This window comes from Bombyx mandarina, chromosome 03, assembly GCF_030267445.1.
Source record: "Bombyx mandarina strain Sakado chromosome 03, ASM3026744v2".
NCBI lineage: Eukaryota > Metazoa > Arthropoda > Insecta > Lepidoptera > Bombycidae > Bombyx > Bombyx mandarina.
The window spans coordinates 13,528,654-13,546,809 of NC_143210.1; the positions used below are offsets into that span (position 1 = coordinate 13,528,654).

The following is an 18,156-nucleotide window of genomic DNA, read 5'->3' on the forward strand; positions in this document are numbered from 1 at the left end:
AGCTAGTTCACCCGACTATGCAACACTATATGTCGAAGACGCTCATAAGTTTGATAGCTAAACGAAACGCAGCACGATTCCCCAGAGATGGTAGCACGATTGCGGTATCGTCGGGTGGGGAATTAGTTTTTTGTAAGCCGTTGGGCGGAGTGCTCTGCACGCATTTGAGCGGATGGGTCTTGGTGTACGGACCACTGTCTTTCGACAGTCAGTACTGCACAGTATTGGATGTGAAACGTTGTCTTTGACGATTAGTACTGTCCCTATTGCGGTGGGTGCACGGAACTCTGTCCGTGACAGATAGTACTGCTCTATGTGACCGTTATCATTCACGATTGACATTTAATTAGTTCAGTCTCCATTTTTATAATTCATTTAAATTACTGGGTTACGATCAGTGATTATTTATTAGTAATAAATTCCTATGTGCTATACCACGGTTACATTCTTGATGTCTGAGTCTTAACCCGACATATACATTAAAAAAACAACAAAGTCCAAGGGGGCGACACTTAGCCGATACGCCTTAATAAAACAAATATAAAAATCAGCATTTTTCCAACGTAAACTTACTGTGAAATATATGGACTATGTCGGTTTTTGTGTTAGCTCATTTCTAAATGAAGATGCCTTCGTAAAGTTGTTCTCGTCGTTAAAAGCTAAAAGTTGAAATGATTCATTGTTTTTTGATATTGGTTGCATTATTACATAGATGTTGCGGGTTAGGTCCACTCCACATTACTTCTAGATAATTATAATATTATGACTAGGAATTTTTCCACGGATTGCGTGTAATAGTAACTACTTATCGCTCTCCTTATTTAGAAGCGTTTGATGAACCCTTATTCTTGTATATTGACACTGTTTTAATACGAAATCGAAGTTTCAGTAGTTCTACGATTATCCGACCAATCAAAACAGAACCCTGTCAAAATGAATGCTTAGCAACCGATCGGATAAATGATTTCTATTCGTGTGGATACACAAATACGCCTTACCACTGCTTGTTACGCATATTTAAGTACAATGCAAACATCATTTTTAGTACAAGATGTTATTCCTTTATCGTAGAAGTCGTTCATGAAGTAAGGACCTTATGAAACTCAGTTCCTGTTAGGATTTGAGCACTGGCAGAGTTACACTGGTGAGTATAGTGGGTGTCTTATCTTTTAGGGCACGATGGATGTTTTCCATTTGTTTCTATTGGAAAACCAATACGGCTCGCTTCCACCTACTGCTTTTTTCCAAGATCTTGCAAGCTGCATCAGATCACTTTTTTGGATTGCCAAAACATAAATTGACCGATTTCGTTCTAAAAATCAGAGCTATACGCCCTTAAATCTTAATAAAATTTACAGATAGTGAAGAACACGAAATCAAGATGGAGGAAGACACGATAAGGGCGTTACTGAGATCCCGTAACGTAAAGTGAATTATCCACGTCTTGGGCAACAAGGGAATCCAAAAGCGTCGTTGAAATTTAATGTTCTATCTGTTGTTGGTGAATTATTTCAGTTGCTTGTTTACTCAGATAGAAAACTAATGTCCGCGCTCGGGACAAATAATAAGTCGGTTTGTGGAACTTATGTTATATATTAATTTTAATCCGAGTGTATCTATACTAATATTATAAAGAGGAAAGATTTGTTTGTTTGTTTGTTTCGAATAGGCTCCGAAACTACTGGACCGATTTGAAAAATTATTTTTCCATTAGAAGCCGACATTTTCCCTGATGAACATAGGCTACTTTTTTTAAAAAAAAATTATTTTATTTTTTTGGTTTCATGTGTGTTTTAATGTTTCCGAAGCGAAGCGAGGGCGGGTCGCTAGTAATTTGATAAAAAAAAAATTATAAAATAGGCGCCAAAATTTGAAAAAAAAAGCACAGATAATATAAAAACTGAGAATATACGTTTCGTTTCACGCTCTGTAGATTTGTTTAAGCTAGGTATTTTTTTATTTTACACAATTTTTTTTATGACGGCGTCATCTACATCTTTGAGCTTCGAAGAGTTGTTGCTATACTGTTTAAATTACTCCAAGCTCAACTGTTTTAGGGCTCATTTAAAAATAGTCACTCTCAAGTGGACTTTACCACACTTATCTCTAGTTTTAAAACATCATAATCATATAAACTCCGAGTTGGCATGTTATCTATAAAATATTCTCATTGCAGATATACAATAGCAATACATACATTAGGGCGTCGAGAGGCTGAGCTATTGCATTTTATGGTTGTGTATATGGATACGTGAACTCGTTAGTGCAGGAATCCTTTGCGCCGAACTTAAGAAAACCTTAAATTATGTAGACTTTATGATCGATTTTTCTCTATTGTAATTGTATAGCCGCTTATATTACTCAACTAATCAGGGATTACAATAACAGTTAGTGATTTAGAGGCAAAGGGTTTGTGTTTGACAAACGCAACTGCATTCGGTGTTACCCGCTCTGAATTAAAATTATCGTTTAGTCGAATACAAGACGAATATTCACTAAATAACAACAAATTATCTCTCTCTCTGTCTATCTCTCTCAAAATGAACTGAGTTTTATTAGTCAGCAATTTACTATTGCTGATCGAAGACACTGACATACTGAAATATGATCGGCACGCGATTTCAATTTAAAAGTACCCATTTCGAATTATATTTACAGTTTTGTGACTTCAGTTTTTTTCCCCTACTTAATCATTGGTAGCTCACGGGCTCAACCTGAGAGAATTGCTAACACTAGCCCTAGCAAGAGCAGTGCTTCGCAGAATCTACCACCGGATCGGAAACGCGACCCACTGAGAAGGTCCGGCACGAGACTGGATTGCGTCTATGCTAGATCGCATGTAGAACTCTTTTTTTTTTAAACAATCACGCCACGTTAACTGGTCCCGTGATAAGTTCGTAAAGAACTTGTGTTACAGGTACCAGATAACGGGTATAAATGTAAGATTTTTATTATGCACATACATATATTTAATATACATCCATAACCCTGGAAAATACATTTATATTTATCATACAAATATCTTCGAACCCGCGACCCCCTTGTGTAGTGACTATGTCACTTACCACTACACCAGATGGCCGTTAAAAGTTGCCGTACGTGTAGATCGTTTGAAGAGCGAAGCAGCGGTTTTAAAATACAATTACGATTACGACTATATGTCTTATATCGACCGGTTCACGTCTCATCGTTCCGGCAGGAATATTAAAAAATATTTTTGTTATACTACATTACTTTATCTCTACTGTGTGTATCGTTAAAATATCGATAGGACAGTTTGTTTGTTGAACCATCCAATCTACGTAATGCCATACATATTGTATAGGCTCGTGACTTACCCAGGGCTTGCAACTTGTGTACTAATATTATAAATATGAACGTTTTTATGTGTGTCTCACGCACTATCCGTGTACTGAGTGAATTCACTGCTTGGTTGAAATTACGCACCAAAGATTAAATATCGACGTTTGAAAGGCAATCGTGACTAAGCGACAATGCGTGAACTTTACAGTAGACTAATTTAAAGTTGAAATACCTGAAAAAAATTATATTTTAACGAATCTAGCTTTAGGATTGAAATGATTTTAATAGACCTAGAAATATATTTTTTTTGCGCATCGAATATGGTTATTCCCTATCATTTATGTACAAAGCAGTTATTGTCGCTTAGTCACGTTTGCCTTTCAAGCGTCGATATGTATGATACCTTATATCTGTCGCAGACGGCCATTAGTTTGGTAGCTTTAACTGGTGGTAGGACCTCTTGTGAGTCCGCACGGGTAGGTACCACCGCCTCGCCTATTTCTGCCGTGAAGCAGTAATGCGTTTCGGTTTGAAGGGTGGGGCAGCCGTTGTGACTATACGGAGACCTTAGAACTATATCTCAAGGTGTGTGGCGCATTTTACGTTGTAGATGTCTATGGGCTCCAGTAACCACTTAACACCAGGTGGGCTGTGAGCTCGTCCACACATCTAAGCAATAAAAAAAAAAAGCTAAATGAAACGCAGCACGCTTCCCGAGAGATGGCAGCACGATTGCGGTATCGTCGGAACTCTGCTAACTTCGTGCTACGACAGAGCCTAGCCGATAGAGGATTGAAGAGCGGTGCCTCCGTCCTAAGAACTGTCCGTATTCGTTTGCTAACGTCAAGAGAAGATTTCTGAATTATTCTAAGACAGCAAACGTGATTGGTGTACTCAATATTTCTCTTAGCTCGATCACCCTATTCCCCCTTGTGATATCTGACGATGGTGGTAATAATTGTGGCTTCTCCGACATATATCTATGAAAATGTTAAGACACTGGCAGCACTGAGTATATCAGATGAATATTAGAATTCACGCCGCTTGGTGATATTACATAACAATGTTTGGTAAACCAAGGAGGAATGATCTTACACCGGGCGGGTGAAATTGCTGGGTAGATCGACAGCCTGAACTTGTATATGTGCGAGCTTATCTTGAAAATTTCGTTACCGAGATTCAAGCATCTGTCAAATATCTTGTGTTGTATGATGGCTACCCGCCGCAAATGGATCTACAAATAAACTGGCAGTTTGATGATTAAGGAGTGACCTGAACAAGTCTTTGCTCGGGGATATTACAACGTAGTTCAAACATTCTAAAATACTAACTTAACTTTTTTTTATTGCTTAGATGGGTGGATGAGCTCACAGCCCGCCTGGTGCTAAGTGGTTACTGGAGCCCATAGACATCTACAACGTAAATGCACCACCTACCTTGAGATATAAGTTCTAAGGTCTCAGATTAGTTACAACGGCTGCCCCACTCTTCAAGCCGAAACGCATTACTGCATCACGGCAGAAATAGGCGGGGTGGTGCTACCTACCCGTGCAGACTCACTAGAGGTTCTACCACCAGTAAAAAAATAACTTAATTTTGACGAAAACGCGACGTATGTGTAGTTTATGTTTCCTGAAAGTCTTGAGTTTGAATTTAAAAAAATTCAATTACATATTTCGATAGCAGAAACTTTGTCCTATTCAATGATAGGCAGGCATCGTAAACCATAAAACAATCCAAACAATAATTCTTCTAATCCTGAAAAAGTTTTGAGTTCGCGACCTTATCTCATAAATTTATTCGTAATTGCCAACCCTAAGCTCACACATTTTATAATACTCAAGAGTACAGTTGTGTATGCTTCGAGCAAAATTTTTCGGGGCATAATATGATAAAAGGATTTTTGGGCCGGACGGAAAATGACAGCTAGCTTGAATTACGCTTATAGTTAACTAAGTTCGTTAGTTTTTATTTTATTATTTTGCTGCATAAACAGGTAAATTCTTTAAAGGCCTTCTTGGTGTAAAGTGTATACTTAAAAATCAAAGCCGGCTGAGGCCCAACTATAATTTCGCATGGCCACTTTATTCAGCCCTAAACACGTCATTACGGATACTCTCGATCCACTAACGGTGCTTTTAGGTACCTCGAGCACCGGTCACCGTCCTCGCCGAACTCGTCGCTTGTGACGAAGGGCTGGATCGACAAGTAAATTAACCAATAGACACAGCCCCAGTTTCTCGCCGGATCTTCTCAGTGGGTCGCGTTTCCAATCCGGTGGTAGATTCTGCGAAGCACTGATCTTGCTGGAGCCAGTGTTAGCAATACTCCCGGTTTGAGCCCCGTGAGCTCACCTACTAGCTCGGTGAATCTAGAATAACCCCTCGAGGTTACTAGAACAGGTAGAAAAAAAAACTATTCAGAGACTTTTTTGTTCAGGCGGAAATAATTGCACTTCCGCATACGTGTGGGAGACAGAATAAGTACTCTGCATACAGGCATGTTGGAACCGTTGGAGTAGAACCGACTAAGCTTCTTTTTTGCTTAATAATCTGCTGGGCAAGCTTCCAAGCAAGAAGACGTCATCAGAAAAGTAGCAGGCATTCTATGGCCGCAAATGGCACAGAATAGAGAATACTGGTCATCTCTGGAGGAGGCCTTTACCTTCCATATGAGAGGGTTCTTGCTAACAAAACGATATTAAAGTATAAATCGAATTAGTGAAAATTCTGGATACACAATGTTCTTTCTTTCTAATTTTACCATGTAAAAACTAGAAATAAAAGGCTTTTATTTAGTAATCCGCATTTGAGCCTCAGGTGAACTCACTCGAGGTAGTGACTGGGGGAATGAGGTACTAACTGCGTGAAACGTATATCTTTCCGCTACGCTGTAGTCACTGGACGTCAAATTACTTGGTACCTCTACTACAGAGTCTAATAGTCGACGAACTATCCGAAGCTTATCCAGAATGCGCTGCCAACTCATTTTACCGGATACCTTTTCGGGTAGAAGGGCGAACCTCATACGAGGTGTCCGCACCTAGGAGGCGCGTGCTATATGAATTGACGGCAGCAGATGCTGGGAGCAGACCGCGGGCCTCAGAATGTTTTTAAGGATACCCTAGGAGAGTAATAGTGCAGGTCTGGGAGTGTAGTCATTCGTCAACCGGTAGCTCTTTTGAAGGACACGTTTTTATATCAGACCGTTTTCTTGGGTTTCCTTCACTAGGTCCTAAGCTCGCATAGAGAAAGGGCCCAAAATACTTAGGGAACCAGGATTCGGGTAAGATTCCTATTCTAATTTTAGTCTCGATGGAAATGATTTGTTTTGGAGAGAGAAAGGCGATCTCTCTCATGCTGCGCCAGCTGCTTCAGGATAATGGTGTAGTTGAGCATCGCGAGATAGGACTTATTGCTCGTCGTCTTCTTCTTCTATCGATCGAGGACACGGCGCCGCTACTTCTACGCAGGCATGGAAATAATTTGTATACCTTATTTCTATGGCCGATGCAAGGACTTAGATTGGAAAGACAGGTTAACATTTTTCAGTTCTTGGGTTTTTAACCTTTTTCTTAGTCTGCGAAATTATCGAATAAAAACAAATCGAATTGCACAATCTAGTTCATACAGATTTCCAATAGGGAAAATCGACATCAACATAATAAATCAAAGGGCAAAATAAATGATAAAAACGCGTTGCATAACAACTACCATCTCAATGCAACCACGCTCTATTGAATTCAATACGATTCAAGGATGTCACTAATTTTTTTATTCGAACAAAAACATGATTATTCGAACGTCAATAAAGGTCAGCTAATAACCCTGACGGTTGACAGTGCTGCTTCAAGTCTCGCGTTTGTTGCACGTGTGAAAATAATGTTACAGTTCAACGAAAATTTCCTGCTGCTTCTCTTGGGAGTGGTAGCCCTAAGTCGTGGCATTTATATTGTAAAAGGTAGGTTTATAAATATTTACTACTAAAAATGAAACATCATATTTAAAGTAAAAACAAAGTCTTGGTATACACAGAGCAAAGTGAATTTATTCAATTCTTTTTATAAATCGGTAAATTGTCAAGGATTTTTTCAATTTTTTTGTCTCTACACTTCCCCGCTTCTATACAAGGACCTTTGCTGTATGAACGAACCAGGCCCTTACTGAAAACAATGAAAATAACATTTAAATAAATTTCATGTTTTAACAAAACGCTCAAAGGCTCACAAGTGACTAGAAACATATTTTTTATAGGCGACATTATACATTAAAACAATTATGTCATTTTGTTGAATGTTTAATTCGCCTTTACGAAAAATATCAAAAATAATAGGTACGTGTGTCAAGAAAATTATTGTTTAAATTACAAGTAAGTTACTGGTGGTAGGACGCTTTACTGGTATTGCTTGTGAGTCCGCCAGGGTAGGTACCACCACCCTGGCTGTTTCTGCTGTGAAGCAGTAATGCGTTTCGGTTTGAAGGGTGGGGCAGCCGTTTTACTGTAAATACTGAGACCTTAGAACTCATGTCTCGAGCTGGGTGGCGTCTTTTACGTTTACGGTAATCACTTAAAATCAGGTGTGCCGGGAGCTCGTTCACCAATTTAAAGAAAATAAAATAATAATAAATTACGTATTGCAATTATGTATTCTTTTGGAAAACCGCATACTTACATTACGTATGGTCGTATTGTATGAAAATATTCAATCTAGGAACAATATGTAAGGCGATATCTATGGCCCCGGTAACCACTTTACAGCAGTGAGGCCAAGAGCTCTTTATTACGCAATTAAAAAACGTAGGAAGGAAAAGCTACTTCAGATGTGTTAAGGTAATGCTGTAGCGGTGGATATAGGTGAACATGGCTTTTTCTACCTAAGCTAATAGCCTTGATAGGCTTTATCAGCGTAACCAAGCGAGTTGCTAACACTGACCCTAGCAAGAGCAGCGCAGAAACTACCACCGGATCGGAAACGTTACCCACTGAGAAGATCCGGCGAGAAACTCAGGGCTAAGGCCTGGCTGCTAACAATCGTTGAGTCTGGACCAACTGTTATCAGTATATAACCCTCTGAGCTAATATAGACTCGTTAGAGTAAACAAAATGTATTATTACTCGCAGTAACACCCGTCGACGCAATGCTTGAACTTCTTTGACAATGTTCTAGTTCTTTCCATTTTGCTTGACGAGGTCCAACACGTGTACTCTTCATAGAACTGACACGGCTTGTACACCTCGTTTGTGCCGCATTTATTTACTGATGAAATCATTATGGGTTATTAAGATTTTTTAAGCCACTCGCTTTGGCTGAGGTTGAAACCTCGATTCTATTGTATAAACGGGCTTTGAGGAGGAAATAGGAAAGGAGTTTAGAATAGTTTGAAGTCGTCGCGGCCTAAAAGATAAGACGTCCGGTGTATTCGTGTTGAGTGATACATCGGTGTTCGAATCCCGCAGGCGGGTACCAAATTTTCTAATGAATCACGTACTCAACGATTGACTTCCACGGTGAGGGAATAACATCGTGTAATAAAAACCAAGCTCGCAAAAAATTAAATTTGCGTAATAACTGGTGGTAGGACGTCTTGTAAGCCCTCACGGGTAAATATCACCACAGCGCTTATTTGTGTCGTGAAGCCGTAATACGCTCTGATTTGAAGGGTGGGGCAGCTGACGTGTTCTAAAAACTAAGACTTAGAACTCATATCTATTTCATGTCTATTCATCATGGCGGTATTTACATTGTTGATGTACATGGGCTTCGGTAACCACTTAGCACCAGGTGGGTCGTGAGCTTATCCTCCCGTCTAAACAAAAAGATTAAATTAAGTTTCTTTTATTAAAGATTTTTTTTTTCCTACTTAAGCTGATAGCTTTGAGAGGCTATTTCAGCGTAACCTTAACTAGTAGGTGAGCTCACGGGGCTCAAACCGGAGTGATGCTAACATTGACCCTAGCAAGAGCAGTGCTTTGCAGTCTACCACCGGATCGGAAACGCGACCCACTGAAAAAATCCGGCGAGAAACTCAGTGGGCTGTGTCTATGGGTAAAACTTTAACTAGATATGACTGAGCTTTGCTCGGTTTTTTTTTTATAACGCCATCTTGTTGTGTTTTTAAAGAGGTTAGTTGCCCTCAATTAAGAAAAAATAGTATTATTATTCGCCAATAGATTTCGGGAAGAGTTGATTATTGAAAACACGAATAAAACAACATTTTCTGAAAATAAATCGTAGCTAGATCGATTTATCGCCCCCGAAATTCCCTGTATACTAAATTTTATAAAAATCGCCGTTGCCGAGATTAAGATTATATATATATATTAATATACAAGAATTGCTCGTTTAAAGGTATAAGATTAAGAATCTCATAATGTGTTGGAAAGTAAAGTTCCTAATTAAAAAAACCGATTCTCAATCGTTCGTTTTCAGACTAGGCGACAAGAGATCTTGCGAAAAAATCTGTAAACAATTAGGACTTACTCAATGCAGTGCCCTCAATTAACTTAGATGCAAACGAGGAGAACAAAACGATTCCCCACAAAACCTTCATTTTGCAGCGTAATTATCGCTGGTCGATACAAAACCTTGTAATTGAAATAAACTCATAAAACATTCGAACTGTTATAGCAATCGTAGCCTACTGGAATTTTCATGGCCGTCACAATTAATCACGCTTAGTGATTTTAAACGGAGGGAATATAGCGATTCTCCCATTATTATTTGTTGTCCTGAAGTGCCATATGAGTTTTTTTGCAAGTTTTGCGTGCGTCGCAAATGTGTGTGGTGAAAAAATTTTTTTAATAGGGATTTTATTGGTATATGGAAAAAAAACGCGACCCGCACTAGTTTCTATCGATAATGCAGACAAGTGTGCAACGGCTGTCCCGCCCTTCAAATCAGAACGCATTACGGCTTCGCTTTAAAAATATGCAGGGTGATGGTACCTACCCGTGCGGGCTCACGACCTACTTGGTAAAGTGGTTCCCGAAGCCCATGGATATTAACAACGTAAATACCGCTACTTGAGACATGAGTTCGAAGTCTCAGTTTTTATATCGTGTCAGCTGCCCCACCCTTCATATCAGGACGGCACAAATAACCGGAGTGGTGGTATGTATCCATGCTGGTTTACAAGACGTCCTACCACCAGTGATCACGCAAATTAGATATTTTGCAGGTTTGATTTTTATTACACCATGCTATTCCTGCAACGTGGAAGTAATTCGCGAACATGGGTTAAACACGAAAATCATTATAAGCATTAGAACCTGTCTGTTGGGTTTTTAAAACCGGCAAAGTCACATCGCTCAATGTGAATGCATCAGGCGTCTTATCCATAAAGCCACGACGACTTTAAAATCTCGCCGAAACTGGCTCGCTAATTCTTAACGCGAAGGGCTTAACGGCCTTCCGTATTTTAAATAGCTGCTATTAAAACTAACGATTACTGAAGTGTTAAGTTATCGGTTAATTACACGCTTTATTATTCAGACATTACGTTGTTTTGTGTTGTTGATTTAAACAAGAGATAAGATTCATTCTTGCTTTTCCGTGACAAACAAAAGTGTATAGTGTAGTGAATATCTTCTTATATATATATATATATTGTTACGCGCTGGGGTTCGGGATAAATAAAAAAATCTGCCGAAGTAAAACTGTATTAGTAGTACGTAGAACACTTAAAACACTTCACAAATACTTTAAAATTCTCGATTCGCTTCTTCCGCTTCTCTTCAGGTGATCCGTTCGCTGTTTCGCTTCGTGTAGTTCCGATTACTGACTGACTGCGTGCCATCTCTGCAAGGCTTTTATAGTCGGGACGAAATCCCTAGAAACGTCGATAATATTCCACAAAAGTCGAATATTGTGTGTTTCCGCTATCTGACAATAGAAACTTCTCGAGCGTTCTAGATGCTATTAGATCCTTCGATATTCATTCGGCTATTCGGCGATAGATGGCGTTACTCTTGCCGGCGTAACCATAAATTTTAATCATGAAATGTATTTTTTCTTTATTTTTAATTTGGGTACTGCCTAAGAATTTTTTTTTATTGTTTTTTTTTATTTTGAGTCCCCAATAGCTCTACTATGAGGTGTTTCAGGATTATCCACTCTTTCTGGGACACCCTGTATATACCAAACGTACACATAAGTGCCAATGTCCCTGCAAAGCTAAAAGAAAGCTATAAGCTGATTTTGAACGACTTTAATAATTTTTTTCTCTATATTTTTATTAGACGAATGTCCTCCAAACGAAGAGTATCTGCTGTGCGGCTCTGCGTGTCCTTTCAACTGTAGCTCTCCCTCAGGCCCAGTGGTCTGTTCCGATGACTGCATCGAGGGCTGCTTCTGCAAGTCAGGGTTCCTGAGGAACGAGAACGGCACCTGTGTGGGAGCCGATCAGTGTATTGGCGGTCAGTATTTTTTTTCAATTGATAAAAATGCCTTCTAAGGGTCTGCGTTTGGGACGGCGGGATGGATGTAATGTGCTCTGCGTCAACCCTGTCCCGCCGTCTCAATAGCCCCGACTGGGCTCCGGCCCGGTCCGGGGTAGGGCGCCGGCTGTGAGCGGCAGGAGTTTTTAGTGAGGTTCAACTCCCACATATCCCACCTGATATATATATTTTTTATCTTTTTTTTTTCTCGCCGCGCTGGTGGGATTCCGGCGATTTTCTCCTGATAAATTCGGCAGTCGTACTATAGAACTGAGACTTAGAACTAATATCTCAAGGGAGGCGACAACATTGAAATTGTGAATGATATATATATGTATGTAAACCGTGTGTGTGTTTGTATATGTATGTAATTTTGTTACCAATTTGGTTATTTTCGCAATAAGTAATGCACCTGCCACAACTACCACAAAACTCTACACCACCCTTGGTTAACCGGTAGAGAATGCCTCAGGCATCAAATTGTACCTTTGTGCATGAAGTTGAATAATAAATATATAATAGTACTAGTAGTAGTAGTAGTAAATAGTAAGTAGTAATCCGCAAATATATATTAATGTGCAAGAAGCATAATATATAAAAAAATAACAAAAATTGCTGTTGTTATAACTAGTATTCGATCATCAATGATTCTAGACACGAATCCAGTCTGCGGTAACAATGAAGAGTTCTTATCATGTGGTACAACCTGTCCGCTGACCTGCAAGCAACCCGAAGCCCTGGTCTGTGGGCTGGCGTGCAGCATGGGCTGCTTCTGCAAATCAGGATACGTGAGGGATGAATCGTCAAATAATTGCGTTACTCTGGACAAGTGTCCTGTGGGTTAGTAACTGTACAGTTTTTTTTTATTCTCATGCAACTAACAAGTTCATTAGTTTATTTATTTATTTATTGCTTAGGTGGGTGGACGAGCTCACAGCCCACCTGGTGTTAAGTGGTTACTGGAGCCCAGAATAGTTACAACGGCTGCCCCACCATTCAAACCGAAACGCATTACTACTTCACGTCAGAAATAGTCAGGGTAGTGGTACCTACCCGTGCGGACTCATAAGACGTCCTACCACCAGTAAAGTTAGCAGGGGATTTTGAGTTCGTGCCTCGAGCTAAAAGGTTAGGTTCGAAGATGGATTCGCGTTGAAGTTTGACGTTTCCTGACATTTGACATCAACAATCGTGGCCATAAACCAAGCCTTTCTATTTCAGAGCAATGTCTAAACGAGAATGAAGTCTACGACATTTGTAACGCATCCTGCGAGCCGACTTGTGCTGATCCCGAACCGATCTGTACCAAAATCTGCGCCGGAGGCTGTATCTGTGCCGACGGACTCCTCAGAAACGACGCCGGCGATTGCGTCAGCATCGACAAGTGTCCCGGAGGAAACTCAACCGATCCGGGCTTCCTGAATAAATATTTGGAAGTTATTAACAAAATTTTGCAAGTGTGAGTTTTCTTGTGAATTTGGATTCTCAGGCGGACAGCGCGGCTGGTGTTAGGTAGTTTACGTCAAAAATTGATTGCAGCCGCGTGTGCTTGTAAAGGGATGCTCCATAGGACTTCGATTGTGAGAGGCCGCCATTGTCCATGGTACTCCATCGCTCGACAAGACCCGAGGGAGAGTACAGTTTCTGCTCAGACTTAAAATTTTACGGTTCAAGATAAGTAGCAGCTTTTACGTTTTGGTACCTATAGACTTTACGTACCATTTAGATTGCAGTCCAGATTGGATCTAGGTACTACTTGTACGATTTAGCTAATATGTACTGTAATTATTGTAATTTGTTTTGTAAATATAAAAAACAAAGACTATAGCTAAACTCTAAACATCAAGTCAGTTGTGAACTCGTACAGCCAAAACAATCCTTGCTGCGTCTCTCTTAAAGCATTTGGAAAAACTGTAAACATTTGTAGAAAACATATTCACGTAAAAAAAATGTGGAAAATTTTTGGCATGCTTAATGCGTTCGCAAACCGCTTATCCGACTGTGACGAAGCTTGGTATAGTTGATGGTGCTTCAGGAAACATTTCTGCTATGGTACCACGTGGCTTGAGTGGAACTTCCATAAAGGTGTGCTTAGTGTGAGTTTTTTAACGTTCTCGATAGCGTAAAAGTTAACTCAAATTTGTATGGAGTTGGAACGTTTGCTTATGTTTGCCGCTAGGGGCGCTGTTCAAACTGCATACAAAGCACACAGAAGGTGGCCAAGTTTCATTAGCTTAAGGTCTGTGTAAGCGTAAATATTACGAAAGGAAATCTAGGAGGTCAACATTTAATTTACAACATTTAAGTTATGACAATAAAATTGTAATAATTATTAAGGGTTTGTTTGAAAAAAATGGTTTGTCGCTAACGCCATCTAGTGGCCGCGTAAGGAAACAAAGAAAATGTATGAAATCAAAGTAGGTAATATAAACTTAGTTTTAATTAACATAATAATATTATATAGTTATACAATTTATTTTAATATAACATTGAGTAAATAAGTAACAATAAACATTGAAATCGCGAGCCAGTTTGGGTTGAGTTTAATTCCGTTGTTTGTCATTGGAAGAGAAATAATATTTTTGATCTGAAACAAAAAAATGTATTAAAAATTCGTCATTCAAAGTGCGTAACATTTTTTTCAAGTTTTTCCCAGCTTTCTCTGAAAAATTTTAAAAATATCCTGTATGTAATAGTTGTACAATTTTGAACACTAGATAAAGCTACGCATTAGCAATATTAGATAAAAAATGACTAATATTTTATTTAATGTAGAACATAATATTTATGGTATTGTCAAGCTTAATAAAGATTTTAGTTAGAATAATTAAAAAAAGTTAATTCAATGCATTTATCGCCATCTGTGATAAACTATACTAACCAAAATTATTGAATCAAAATTGGAAGTTTATAAAAAACCTAATAGATGGCGCTGGCATAAAGTTTTCAATGGTTAATTTCTCCTAAGCTCGAATCCCATTCACTGACCTAAGCCCCACTAGACACTTGCGTCACCTTTCTATACTCCTCCTCCCTGATGCCATACGTCAAGTAGGAGTACGCCAAGAAGTCCGAATGATTCGAGACCAGCTGGAACGCCACAGACTTTGACCCGCTTTGTCCTCTGATGAGGTTGAAATCCACTTCACCTAAAGCGTCTACTGTCGCTGTAACTTCTAAATATGAGATCACGAAGCCTCTCTGAAAATATTAATGAAGTAAATACAAAACTAGTTTAAATAACATATCACAAGCTTCTCTTTCGCAATGTTCATAGTGTTATATACTAGACAGAGACCATCACTACATAGTATAAAACAAAGTCGCTTTCTCTGTCCCTATACCTGTCTGTCCCTATGTATGCTTAAATCTTTAAAACTACGCAAACGGATTTTGATGCGGTTTTTTTTTAATAGATAGAGTGATTGAAGAGGAAGGTTTATCTGTATAATAACATCCATTAAATAGTGGAGAAATCAATAATAAATTACAGTTTCCGAAGCGAAGCGAGGGCGGGTCGCTAGTTATAAATAAATAAGTTTAGAAGAATTAAGTTATTCCAAGATCCCCTTTACTACAACACATTTCGCTTTGAGATGTGAGGTCGATGGTTCAGTTTTAATGTACAACGGCTACTTAAAGTAGTGACGAAAAACACACGAATAGTGATATTAGATGGACTAATATTGAACTCAGTATAAGGGCGAACGGACATCTGCCATTGCAATTGAGGTTCCCCCTTCAATTCTCACTATACGAATGGACTGCCAAACTATTTTGGGCAAGGACCCCTTTTCCGAAGTGAATTGATGACTTAGATTTCCATTCGCATTTCACTTTACAAATCCTATCTAACTTTGGGCTTGGTAAGTCCATCGTGCGTATAAATTGAATATCCCCTTGGTACCGCTTGGGAACCTTTTTTTTATTGCTTAAATGGTTGGACGAGCTCACAGCCCACCTGGTATTAAGTGGTTACTGGAGCCCATAGACATCTACGACGTAAATGCGCTACCCACCTTGAGATATAAGTTCTAAGGTCTCAGTATGATTATAACGGCTGCCCCACCCTTCAAACCGAAACGCATTACTGCTTCACGGCAGAAATAGGCGGGGTGGTGGTACCTACCCATGCTGACTCACAAGAGGTCCTACCACCAGTAAATCTTTGAAGAAGTGAATCTTTGAAGAAGCTGACCTAAAATCTAGGTGAGTTAATATGACCACAAAATTCTTACCTTGACTGTCGCGTTGACTGTGACGTAGAAAGGATCATAGTTGTTCCTGTGTCTGAACCTGTCAGATCCACCCGTCATCGGTAGCGAATCTGTAATTAGTTAATCATTGTTTATAATTTCAAACAGTAGACGTAAAGAAACAGTATACGTATGTCGTATCACTCTTGTCAGAGCGGTCGTGGTCGTTTTTTTTTTATTGCTTGGATAGGTGGACGTGCTCACAGTCCACCTGGTGTTGAGTGGTTACTGAAGCCCATAGACATCCACAATGCGCCACACACCTTGAGATATAAGTTCTAAGGTCTCAAGTATAGTTAGTTACAACGGCTGCCCCACCCTTCAAACCGAAACGCATTACTGCTTCACGGCAGAAATAGGCAGGGTGGTGGTATCCACACGCGCGGACTCACAAGAGGTCCTAACATCAGTAAAAAATCATCGTCGTCATACAGCATCATTGCTATGGGCAGATGTTATGCGCCCCACGAGCAATCGCCACTCCTCCCGCTTTGTCGTGAGCCTGGTACACTCATGCAAACAGACACCAACTGCCGAAATGATTTGGTCGGTCCATCGCATGGGCAACCTTCCACGTGGTCTGGTGCCTTCTACTTTGCCCTGAACAGTAGATGTAGTTATTACTTGTCTACCTATTCGCTGGTAGCTTAAGAGCCTATTCTAGCTACGTGCGGACAGGTGGGTGAGCTCACGGGTTCAGCTTGAGAGAATTTGCTAACACTAGCTCTAGCAAGAGCAGTGCTTCGCAGGATCTACCATCGGATCGGAATCGCGACCCACTGAGAAGACTCGGCGAGAAACTCAGTGGGCTTAAGTTATCGTGTATGTAACGAAGATACAACAGCCGATTCACCCTTCGACAATACTCACTACTTTTTAGCCAGTGGATATGTTAGTATCATATTAACACTATACGCTCGTTTAAGCGAATGAATTTGATTAATTAAAAATTTAACGAAATAAAAGATTAGGACAATAATGCCACATCGCCTTGACTTTAATAGTCGTTGATTCCGCCGAGCTATTCCCATCGAATTACTTCTAAAAGTGTAGACGAGATTGTAACTTTTGATTGACTGTGAAAATTTTCTTTTTTCCTTTTTGTAACTAATCATAGGATTGCTCCGAGCTTTCTAAGCTTGTGCTTCGAGAATGATTTAATATTAATAAGTTTCTATATTACAACATTACAGGCAGTAATCCTGTCGCAATTAACTTGCGAAGATTACTTTATGTTTTAAGGGGCTGATAGTTTTTTTATTTATTTCATTGCATATATGGGTGAACGAGCTCACGGCCCACCTAGTGTTAAGTGGTTAACGGAGCTCCTAGACCTCAACGACGTAAATGCCGCCCATTCACCTTCAGACATGAGTTGTAAAGCCTTAGCCTTAGCCTATATTTATATAGCCTATTTTTATAGGACAACGGCTGCTTCACCCTTCGAGCCGATACGTATTACTGCTCCATGGCTGAAATAGGCAGGGCGGTGGTGGTACTTACCCGTACTGGCTCACAAGACGTCCTACCACCAGTAAAATTTTCATCGTTATCAAGCATCAAAATAAAACTGTTTTAAATTCAAATGTAGGTATAGAAACGACTTTACCACTGATTCAAAAGACAGTTTTAACTGTGAGATCGATCGACAGGAAACCCTGGATTCACATATTGACATTGCGAGGTACTGGTGTGTATCGGTGTCAATAATCAAGTGACACCAGATGGGCTGTGCGTTTTGACGCCCTCATTTGAAGACCCCGGGCTTGGAGTTACCAACCATGCCAGTTACATGCCAGACTCCGAATACTAATGACGCTTAGCAAAGAAGGTAACTGAATTGGAATTGAGTCAGTCCTAAGGCCAGCAAAGAATTTGCGGGTTTGAGAAATGGAACTGTCCTATTGCTTTACAGCTCTGGGTCGTGTATCAAGATGGGCGGCAGACACGTAACACCAGGTCGGATTTGGGTCTTGAACAAAAAAGAAACATTACTCACTGTCATACTCTATTCCGATCTTGAACTTCTTCGTCTCGAACAGCTGGGGGAAGCTGACCACCCCGACGATCACCGTCCCCAGCAGAAGACAGCTCGCGTACATTATACGTGCGTATATCTGACTACTTCGGTAGGAAGCTGCGTTGCGAATGCGTCTTATCT

At 39.8% G+C, this 18,156-nt stretch overlaps 3 protein-coding genes across 4 annotated transcripts; 1 reads left to right on the plus strand and 2 right to left on the minus strand.

The window, feature by feature from the left end:
* The first annotated feature begins 7,156 nt into the window (after window positions 1-7,156).
* LOC114242313 (serine protease inhibitor swm-1) lies at window positions 7,157-14,269 on the plus strand. The gene is made up of 4 exons (XM_028173425.2): window positions 7,157-7,263; window positions 11,542-11,718; window positions 12,394-12,579; window positions 12,961-14,269. The coding sequence occupies exons 1-4, from the start codon at window positions 7,185-7,187 to the stop codon at window positions 13,200-13,202; spliced, it is 684 nt and encodes a 227-aa protein (XP_028029226.2). The 5' UTR covers window positions 7,157-7,184; the 3' UTR covers window positions 13,203-14,269.
* Window positions 7,354-9,854, minus strand: LOC114242404 (uncharacterized). The gene is made up of 3 exons (XM_028173545.2): window positions 9,785-9,854; window positions 8,419-8,560; window positions 7,354-7,465 (listed from the first exon to the last, which is right to left on the minus strand). The coding sequence occupies exons 1-3, from the start codon at window positions 9,852-9,854 to the stop codon at window positions 7,354-7,356; spliced, it is 324 nt and encodes a 107-aa protein (XP_028029346.2).
* Window positions 14,198-18,156, minus strand: LOC114242298 (uncharacterized). 2 transcript variants are annotated; one of them, XM_028173398.2, is made up of 4 exons: window positions 17,995-18,156; window positions 15,978-16,066; window positions 14,755-14,940; window positions 14,198-14,326 (listed from the first exon to the last, which is right to left on the minus strand). In XM_028173398.2, the coding sequence occupies exons 1-4, from the start codon at window positions 18,095-18,097 to the stop codon at window positions 14,213-14,215; spliced, it is 492 nt and encodes a 163-aa protein (XP_028029199.2). In that variant the 5' UTR covers window positions 18,098-18,156; the 3' UTR covers window positions 14,198-14,212. The 2 variants fall into 2 exon arrangements, with proteins under 2 accessions (XP_028029199.2, XP_089594407.1); XM_089738281.1 differs by having other exon boundaries at window positions 14,200-14,326; window positions 14,728-14,940; window positions 17,995-18,155.

What these genes read in the sequence shown, in the direction of transcription:
- LOC114242404 (XM_028173545.2), bottom strand. Translation starts at nt 9,854, where the DNA reads ATGAAGGTTTTGTGGGGAATCGTTTTGTTCTCCTCGTTTGCATCTAAG. An exon ending in AATTGAGGGCACTGCATTGA is followed by an intron (nt 8,561 to 9,784) that starts GTAAGTCCTAAT and finishes TGATTTCATCAG; the next exon opens with TAAATAAATGCGGCACAAAC. An exon ending in GTCGACGGGTGTTACTGCGA is followed by an intron (nt 7,466 to 8,418) that starts GTAATAATACAT and finishes CATTGTTTTCAG; the next exon opens with TAAGGGCCTGGTTCGTTCAT.
- LOC114242298 (XM_028173398.2), bottom strand. Translation starts at nt 18,097, where the DNA reads ATGTACGCGAGCTGTCTTCTGCTGGGGACGGTGATCGTCGGGGTGGTC. An exon ending in GATCGGAATAGAGTATGACA is followed by an intron (nt 16,067 to 17,994) that starts GTGAGTAATGTT and finishes AACTAATTACAG; the next exon opens with ATTCGCTACCGATGACGGGT. An exon ending in GGGAGGAGGAGTATAGAAAG is followed by an intron (nt 14,327 to 14,754) that starts GTGACGCAAGTG and finishes TTTTTGTTTCAG; the next exon opens with ATCAAAAATATTATTTCTCT.
- LOC114242313 (XM_028173425.2), top strand. Translation starts at nt 7,185, where the DNA reads ATGTTACAGTTCAACGAAAATTTCCTGCTGCTTCTCTTGGGAGTGGTA. An exon ending in TGGCATTTATATTGTAAAAG is followed by an intron (nt 7,264 to 11,541) that starts GTAGGTTTATAA and finishes TATTTTTATTAG; the next exon opens with ACGAATGTCCTCCAAACGAA. An exon ending in TCTGGACAAGTGTCCTGTGG is followed by an intron (nt 12,580 to 12,960) that starts GTTAGTAACTGT and finishes TTTCTATTTCAG; the next exon opens with AGCAATGTCTAAACGAGAAT.